The sequence below is a fragment of the Cupressus sempervirens genome, chromosome 4 (assembly GCF_028749045.1).
Source record: "Cupressus sempervirens isolate cs-2001-9-10 chromosome 4, ASM2874904v1, whole genome shotgun sequence".
Lineage (NCBI taxonomy): Eukaryota > Viridiplantae > Streptophyta > Pinopsida > Cupressales > Cupressaceae > Cupressus > Cupressus sempervirens.
In genome coordinates, this window is record NC_143121.1 from 907,820,859 (window position 1) to 907,831,101 (window position 10,243).

Genomic DNA, 10,243 nt, shown 5'->3' on the forward strand with positions numbered 1-10,243 from the left:
TTTATTTGCACACACTTCTTCATTAGAAAGAAACAAATGTTGAATGAAATAATTATATTTTGTAGGAGACATGCACTTCCTAGTCAACCTTAGAACATAAGGAATCAATGCCTAGGAAGTATCCTCCTCATGAGTACACAAGGTAATGTTGCTCTAAATTATCACAATAATTTGGGGCTAAACTTGTGGTTGCTCTAAAGTTTGAGAACAAGTTATGTTCCATTTCCAAAACAGCTTTATTTAGCCTTTTTGCCACACGATTCTCTTATGGTGGAGGATTATCTTGATTTTCTTAGTCATTAATTGCATAATTCATCAAATTCTTTTGAACAATACTCACCCCAAATAGCATCTTTTATACACTAACTTTCACTGCGAGTTTGATTTTCTGCAAGTGCCCCAAAAATTTTAAACATACCAAATACTTCGGACTTCATTTTCATCATATAAACCCAAACCTTCCTATTCCATTCGTCTACCTCTAAGGGACTTGATTCTCTACCTCCAAGGAACTAAAGACATCCAAATACACCAATTCCAACAGTCTTGACCATTTCATTTTTCTTGGTTGAGATCTTGTCCTCTTTTATTTTCCACATATGCAGTGCTCATGTCAATTTAAGGATTTGAGACCTAGAAGCTAATCCTTCTTATGCAAAATCTCAATGTTAGAAAGTAAATTACACCAAGATAACTGAGAAGGGGAGAGGTGGGGGAGTTTGATCAGTTATGCAATTAAACTAACTCTCAATATCTTATTTAATTAAGAAACATGTAAACAACAGATGCAACGGCCATAAAAGATAACCATACACAATAACACCAGATTTGTTAGCTAGGGAAACCCTTGATCAGAGGGAAAACCCTAGTGGGAATGATGCCCACAAGATGATGTGCTAATACAAAAGTTCCTTGTGAAAGGATGGACCTTGTTAGGAGTCAATGAAATACAATCAGTACATATTAGTCCTTGTTAGGAGACTTTGAATCCCTGTTGGGAGATTTCAACCCTGTTAGAAGTTGTACCAACCCTGTTAGGAGTTGAAAGGAAGACAAACGGAACCAATGTCCATACAACTTCAGTAATATCCTCACTGAATAATACAAGTATGGAGGGGGTGATGTTCTCAGTAAAGAGTATTATAGCCGACGGGTAGAGTTGTATCCGAAAGGGCGTGTGACAGTTGAGTCACCCCTTTGGGAAAGTATATGTACATCGTCCAAAGGGACTATTGGATCATATTTATCATTGTGATCATTGTACTTGGAATGCATATTGCGTATATGAGTAAAGTCTATGTTCAGTCACCAATGTTACATCTTAATCTACTAAATGTGATAAGTATCTGTTTACCTTGTACGGAAAACATCGATCTCCCAAAGTTGTTAAGCTTATCCTTCAAGGACCTGACACTCTGATACCAATTGTTAGAATATATAGTCCACCAATATAATTGAAAGGGGGCAGGGGGGTGAATCAGTTATCCAACTAATATCACAATTGTCAACCTTATTAAACTTTAACCATATGAGCAATATAATCATAAACCACTTCTCAAGTACTCTATCTCCAACTGCTCTCTGTAAATCAGGGACAACTTATGTGCGTCTTCAACTTACATGATGCACACTAAACTATATCATCAAGACACACTAGCAAACATGTCCATGACCACGCATCACCAAACAATCAAAATCATGTCTGTACAACTAAGATCTCTTTCTGCTACTCTGCCACTCTTCACACACTTACTGCTATACTGACATCAATGACAAACACACTCATGAATGCAACATGTCAATATTCTCCGATGCTTAGAATACTCCCCCAAAGGAATATCATCAGCATTCATGCTAACAGTTATCTTTCTCTCTTGTATTTAAAATAAATAAATATGTTATTGAAGCCAACCAAACACATATTGTCATCATCTTTGTAACGTCAAGGCAAATGCGGGGTCAAGACAATGAAGGGTCTTCACTTTGTAGTATCAAGACAATGAATGGTCAAGACAATTTTATATATGCTTCCAAGTGTAATTAGCATAATATACTACAGATTGATATCTTGTGTTTTAGGAGATCAATACTAAGGAATTTTATCTGCATGTTGATAAGTGCTATCATCATTGCTTTATTTCAGCCTGGTATTTGGCCAAATTGTAAATCAATATTTTGCTCTTTCACCAAATATAAGTGATATATTTTTGGTTGGGTTTTTCTCTCTCAAGTTGGAGGGTTTTCCTAGGATAATTTGTTGTCTTATTGTGTATTATTTTGTTTTGCTGCTTATCTTCAATTCTGGAATAAAAACATAAACAAATAATAGTGCAAATCCATCATTCTACAAAGTCTACTAAATCACACAATGATCAAACTCGCAAAAACAAATTGAACATTAATGAATTGAGTTTTTTAATACCATTTCCTTAAAGTTTGTTTCAACCCAGAGAGGCTTTGATTCAATCTACAAGCCAGGTCCTTTTGACCTTTCCTCTCAAAATTTTCAAGTTGTCTCGTGTACAACTCTTCTTCCAAGTCACTATGTAAAAGGTTGTCTTGACATCAAACAACTCCAATTCAATATCATAAACATCTGCTAAATCCAACACTCTCCAAAAGAGATAATTTTCACAATTGGTGAAAATCTATGAAATCAATGGCCTTCTACTGATTGTATTCTTTGACCACCAATCCAGACCTAATCTCTTCTTACCACAACTTTTTACCTTTAACCTATATAGTATATACATATCTATTTTTTAATGTTTTCCTATTAGGTAGAAGAGATACTAAATCCCATATGTAATTTTCGTTCAAAGACCCCCCCTAATCTTTCATAGCCTCCATGCACTGTTTGTTGTCTTTATTTGCACACACTTCTTCATTAGATAGAAACAAATGTTGAATGAAATAATTATATTTTGTAGGAGACATGCACTTCCTAGTCAACCTTAGAACATAAGGAATCAATGCCTAGGAAGTATCCTCCTCATGAGTACACAAGGTAATGTTGCTCTAAATTATCACAATAATTTGGGGCTAAACTTGTGGTTGCTCTAAAGTTTGAGAACAAGTTATGTTCCATTTCCAAAACAGCTTTATTTAGCCTTTTTGCCACAGGATTCTCTTGTGGTGGAGGATTATCTTGATTTTCTTAGTCATAACTTGCATAATTCATCAAATTCTTTTGAAAAATACTCACCCCAAATAGCATCTTTTATACACTAACTTTCACTGCGAGTTTGATTTTCTACAAGTGCCCCAAAAATTTTAAACATACCAAATACTTCAGACTTCATTTTCATCATATAAACCCAAACCTTCCTATTCCATTCGTCTACCTCTAAGGGACTTGATTCTCTACCTCCAGGGAACTAAAGACATCCAAAGACACCAATTCCAACAGTCTTGACCATTTCATTTTTCTTGGTTGAGATCTTGTCCTCTTTTATTTTCCACATATGCAGTGCTCATGTCACTTTAAGGATTTGAGACCTAGAAGCTAATCCTTCTTATGCAAAATCTCAATGTTAGAAAGTAAATTCCACCAAGATAACTGAGAAGGGGAGAGGTGGCGGAGTTTGATTAGTTATGCAATTAAACTAACTCTCAATATCTTCTTTAATTAAGAAACATGTAAACAATATATGCAACGGCCATAAAAGATAACCATACACAATAACACCAGATTTGTTAGCTAGGGAAACCCTTGATCAGAGGGAAAACCCTCGTGGGAATGATGCCCACAAGATGATGTACTAATACAAAAGTTCCTTGTGAAAGGATGGACCCTGTTAGGAGTCAATGAAATACAATGAATACATATTAGTCCTTGTTAGGAGACTTTGAATCTCAGTTGGGAGATTTCAACCCTATTAGGAGTTGAAAGGAAGACAAACGAAGCCAATGTCCATACAACTTTAGTAATATCCTCACTAAATAATACAAGTGTACATCAACAGTAACTTAACTCGCCAAATACAGTTCCTTGTAAGCTCACCATGCCTCAACTGCACCAATCTTTGCTCTGATCCAAAAGATATTTGCATTCAAGCTCGCATATCACAATATTGCTCTCACCAATCACAAAACCACTCTCACACTCTACCCCAAGGATATAATCTTTCCTTTATACCAAGTCCTAAAACAAATTATTGAGTCGACCTTTAAGGCTTTCCCAATTTACAATAATAATATAGGACCAGCTTATGATATTGCGTTACACTATTACATTTTTGCACAATTACAAGTAATCTGTCGGCTTAAAGTCTTCATAACTTTGCACTCGTTGATCATCTAATTATCCGCATTTGACCAAGCCATCTTCAACATGTCTTCAACCTCTGTCTCAACTCGCTCAACTAGATTCCATCTATGTTAGAAGATAAAATCCAAACAACAGTACCCGCTTTCAAGAAACATTGTCTGAAAGCTACCTTCACCAAATTCTTCATTAACTCTATACAATCTTCGTATTTCCGTACGCGCTCTTAGGTGTAGCATCTACACATACTATAGAACATCTCTGCAAGTGCGCATAAGCTGATCTTCAATCCTCCAACCGCAGAAAGCTAATCCTTGGCTACTGTTCTGTCAATCTTCACAAAATAACAAGTATGTTGACATCAATGACAAACTCTATCATGGATGCAACACACATTGAATCACGTCTCCAACACTACTAGGATAATCCCCCACAGGAATACCATCAGCATTCATGCTAACACTCAAGAACCGTTTTGGTCATGTAAATGAGCCTTTTATGCCTAAGTTTGTTTCCACCACCAGCAACTGCCATTGCACCCCCACTTTTGTCTGACCCTCTGGCACATACAATGTACCAGATTTGCTTCCTCTAGCAATCACCAATGCTCCTTTTGTCACCTTCCACATACTTGACTCACATCCTTGAGGATCCAATTACAAGATATAATATGATTCTTTTCAAGTTGAGGAACATGTCTAACAACTTTAGCAACCAACTACTGTCCTTTTCCAATTTCAATAAACCATCTCTCTTGCCATGATACTGCAGGACTCATCATCACAGGAAAACTTTAGCAAAATTATTGGTTTGATAATTTCTGAAAACAATTCTGTGTGATGACGCATGAAATAATTCTCTTCATCTGGACTTCCTTACCACAATACCCAGAATTAATATTCATACCTGTAGATTTGTTCTCCAGCTAGACTTTGATTTATTCTATAATATCCTTTTTCTCATGCCTACGGTCTCCCTCTATTCTCAATTATCAAAGTGTCTCTCAATACAGTACCTTGGGTCTTCCTTCTCATGCCCTCATTGAGAAGAATCCCAACAACATCACTGGATTTTAGCTTGCTTCCTTTCTCACCAAATACTTAGTTGCTAACCGCCACAACAAATCCTTCCCAGCCTTAATATAAAGAACACAGCAACAAAATAGCCTTGATCTCATCGTCAAAATTGATTCTCACAATAATTAATTAATTGATCAAGGTGTCAAATTCTTTCAAAATGATTCGTGCTGTTAGTCACGTTACAACCTTCATTTTCAAATCATACAATTTCTTCATCAAAAAAACCTTATTTGATATAGAGGCCATCTTATACATGCATGATAAATGATCCATAACCTTTGTGATATCTTTTACGGTAAAACATTAAACAAAAAATTGCTGGATAGAGTGAAAATAATTGCACATTACAATCTGATTTGCCCCAATCTTAATCTGACATTCCAGCTCGTTTTTTTAATTTTCAATCTGGTGTGATTGAAAGATCGTTTTGAATCAAAAGAGCCTCAAGCTACAATTTCCACATCCTGAAGTTCTCTTCTGAGCATTTCTCAATTCTCTATTTGTCTGTCTCCAGTTTCTTCTTGTTTGCAAATGGTTTTGGCTATTCTCTTTGGCTCTGATACCGATTGGTAAGTAAACAAAACAGATAAAAAATACATAAAAGCAAACAGCAAATAAAAGAACAATATTAGAGTATAGACAAGCAAATTACATGGTATACCAGTTTCGCAATATTAGAATATAGACAGCTTTTTTAATCAATCAGACAAATGTACAACCCCCAAAAAATATATAAAGAACTTGGAAGGATAGATGAAGAGTCTAAAACGCAGGCAATGATAGGTTGACGGTTGGACTTCACACATCCGAAAAAACATCCATTAATGAACTTCCATAGGCTCTATTACACATGACTGTAATGCAAATTTATTAAATAGTTCCTGGAAAATCTTAATGCTGTCCACCATTATCAAGCATAAGAAAGGAGTGAAGTGAAATTTAATGCTTCCTGATGCATGTGGCATTGACTGCACTCAAATTTCAAGTGTTTGAAAAGCTTCTTTTCATGTCAACCTAAAAGGCTAAAACAATGGCTGCTTCCTGTGTTGTGTATGAACATTATTTCTCACTCTCTTAGATATAAAAGGTTATCGCCTGTCTGTATTACCTCCCACATTAAACACAGATACTGTTAACACAGCATATGACTACAAAGATCAAAGGTAAAAGTCTCGTATTGTACATGCAAGCTCTTGGAAATTATTATATATGAGTAGGTCCACACATAATTCCTAGTCATGGTACCCCTAGTTTTGCTGCTAGCAGTATAGTATCATTACCTTTAGCCTTTATCTATCTAGCTACCCTCTGTAATTTATGCTTTTGTAATCCACCATTTATTGCTTGGATGATTAAGGCATGGTAAACAATTGCTGTTACAGAAAATTCTAACTTTATAAAGAAAAATCACGGGCATCTCTGACTTTAGCCAGAAGTAACAACTTTGACCAGATGCAGATGACTGCGACCAATAAATAAAGTTTATTTCTGTTGAATCCTATCCAAGGTAAACATTCCATTTCTAGGAAAACTAGTATATTTGTTCTTCCTTTCACGTCACTTTAAGCAAAGTTCCGATAAGGTGGTTTTATACATTTGACCAAAGTTGCATGGATACGGATATGGATGCAAACACAGATACGGTATTGGGTATGAATACGGCCATTTTTCAAAGACCCCCAATATGGATATGGCTGGACACGATATTAATAAATAACACTTAAAGAAATATTTATCACAGTTTTCCAAATTGTTATAAGAGAATTTCATTACTTCAAAAGCAATATTGACACATAAATGCTACATAAATATTTATAAGTTAATTTAACACTTTACACTAATAACGGGTCACTGATATAGAAAAACATTTTAATTGTCTTTCTCAATTGGTGCAGGTTTTGTTTGTACCATTTCTTTATAATTGCTTTAATAAAGTTTGTTTTAAATTGAATTTTGGAAGATTTATGTCAAATCTTTTAAAAAATCAAATCCCATGGTATTTGGCACAGTTGGAAAATCATTCTTTTTTATGCAGACATGGGTACAATACTTGACATGTATCTGGACAGTATCAGATGCGTTTCCAAATTGGATATGGGGATACATGCACCCAAGAAGGGATTTAGGAGTTTCTGGCAACTCTGCTGATTTGACCAATTAAGATACAAAATTAGAATAACACATATTAAAATGTTGTTGAAAAGAGTTGCAGTCAACATGTCCAAGGACTACTTTGTTCTAGGTTCAATTCTTTTCAAGGGTATTTTAGCACAGCTGGGTGTGCTACGGTGAGATTCCTGCTCAAAGGGTAGCCACATGATGAAGGAGGAATACAAAGAGGAAAACTGACTAGTTGCCATGCAGGAGGAGATAGAAGGAAATAGCATTCAAGCTATTGAAGTGAAAGATGGATAAAACAAAAGCAGATGTGAAAGGAGGTGAGAAGTAGGCAAGGCATTTGAGGCATAAGAGTGCCGTAGGAGAATTATAAATTCAGCAGAAGTTGCAAGGGTTGGGGACCTCAACACTCACTACATAATCTAAAAACAAGCATTCAAAAGTACACATAAAGAAATAAGACAAGTAAGCCTGGCAAGTACATGTATTAGAAAAGAATCAGCACTACTCTGCTGCCCTTTGCTCTTTATTTATTATAATTACCAAAAGACGTGGTATGCAGATGCAGGGATGTCATTTCGACATGGCATAGAAAAGCATATGAATGAAAGTACCTCTGTATTACTTCTAAAAATAGCCACCACAAGATAAGGAAACCCAGCCAACAGATTGCACATTTATGCTTATTTAGTAATTAATTAAAAATAGAATACAATGTTTGCATTTTCAATTTATTAATAAATACATCAAAAGTGCAGTCTGATTGCTCAATAGAGAATATCTAGACCGATGTTTCCCAACAACTGCTATTTAGACACTCACTCTTTCAAATGTCAATAGTAGCTCCAATAAAGTTGCTTTCATCAAGTTTTGGTTCCAATTACCATAACAAAAGTAAGCCCGTATTTCAATTCCCACACACTATGTACCTAGCAACTCCACAGTAAGTGTCCCTCCATAGGATGCCATAAAACTTGCAAAGAGAAAACATTCAATAGAACCTTCATAATCGTTTTACTTTTAATTATTCAAATTTCAAATCACCTTTTTCTCCTGCAAGTCTAGAAAATTCCATCTTTAGCCAACCACATAACAAATTCGTTATCTCCATAGATGATTACTCTTTGCATTAAAATATGTGGATAAGATAAAAAGGCTTCTTTAGAAATACTTCGAGGGACCTGCTGGCATTAATCTCGGCAAATTGAAAGTTTGGAACAATTATAGTATAATAGCTTTGGAATAATGATCTAACCTATCAATCAGACGATGCAAAAACATCTTTTACAGCAGATGCCGCAGTCAAGTAATTGAGGGTCTTCCTCAGAGTATCTTTTTCCCTCCAAAGACGCATTAAGGTGTCCTCCAACTCTAAGAGTGCTTGCTGTTCTCTTGGTTTCCCTTCAAACTTGCTGCCAATAAAGAACGAAAAGGGAGTGGGAAGGAGGCCGTTCCTCAGATTCTCAGGAGATTCCTTGTTAGCATTACCTGTCAATCTATTAGACAACCTTATCACATCCTTCATCTGCGTCTCGACCTCATTTGCAAGTTTCTCTAAATCCTCGTGTCGATCAGAGGGTTTGTCCTCCAACCACTGAACCTCTGCCACTAGATAAGGCTTAGTCCTCACATATCTGATCACTCTAAACCTCTCCTGCCCCTTGCATATCAAGAAGAACCGGCCATCTAAAAGTCTCTCATGCTTAACAACCTCCCCAACACAGCCCACTTCAACTACACCAGAGACCTGGTCTGTGTAGATAACCCCAAACCTAAGATCTGTTTGAAGGAGGGTGTGCATCATCATTCTGTACCTATATTCAAATATCTGCAGAGACAGACTTGCACCAGGGAAAAGCACCAACTGCAGTGGGAAAAGTGGCAACTCAACAAGTCCATTGGATTCCACAGGTTCTGTGCGAGCCCTTTCGAAAGGCAAGCACTTGGTCCTACTAATATTCAATTTTTTACCCTTTCTAGAAATGCCCATGATATGGGCTTTCCTCAAAGACTGCCCTCCAGCCTCCAGATTAGTTATGCTATAACAATACCTCGAATTGCAGGGCAGTGGCTTTTTGCTGCTTGAATGTGACCATACATTCAATGGACGTGCAATTTGGCCCAAAGCCATAATAACCTAAAGATGTCACCCAACTAAGTTCTGCCGCCTTTAAAAAAGACTGGACAGGCCTGTTAACATTCTTAATGAGAGATCCTAACGCATAGAGTCCTTGGAATTCAGAAAGAAATATGAACGACGGAATTTCTCACTGAATAAAATGCAGAACCCACCTGAAGCCTTCGTTTTGCCGAAGCCACACTGCAACGCATTGTTGATTACTGAGAGTGTCAATTCGCTGTACTTCTGAACCCTCCCATTTTGCTAGATAGTACAAAATCACCTGTTTTAACTCAATTTCAATCACCTATCGCAGCCTTCGTAGGTCAAAAAAAGCAACATCAATGCAGTTTACGTACATCGAGAAAAGCTTCCAATTGGCTAAAAGGTAACAAGAACCACCACAAACAGACTTCACAGCTTTAACCTGATATAATTACTACAAATCTAATTTCCACGCTATTGTGGACTGCTATGTGCCACGTTGAGATTCACTTTTATGTCGCGTTTCAATTTTGTATATTTCGTAAATTTTATGGCCACGACTCCCAAAGGAAACCAAAATATGTACGGTTTTAAAGGTTTTATGCAGCCATGTCCGCCAAGCTACCCATGGCTGACCTACCATCGCTCAGAATGCACAAGCTCTACCTATTTATT

General features: G+C 36.5%; 1 protein-coding gene across 1 annotated transcript; it reads right to left on the reverse strand.

Annotated features, from left to right (window-relative positions):
• Positions 1-8,118: 8,118 nt before the first annotated feature.
• LOC149564332 (uncharacterized) lies at positions 8,119-9,938 on the reverse strand. Its single transcript, XM_089827397.1, has 2 exons — positions 9,757-9,938; positions 8,119-9,654 (listed from the first exon to the last, which is right to left on the reverse strand). The coding sequence occupies exon 2, from the start codon at positions 9,593-9,595 to the stop codon at positions 8,723-8,725; it is 873 nt and encodes a 290-aa protein (XP_089683523.1). The 5' UTR covers positions 9,596-9,654; positions 9,757-9,938; the 3' UTR covers positions 8,119-8,722.
• Positions 9,939-10,243: the final 305 nt, after the last annotated feature.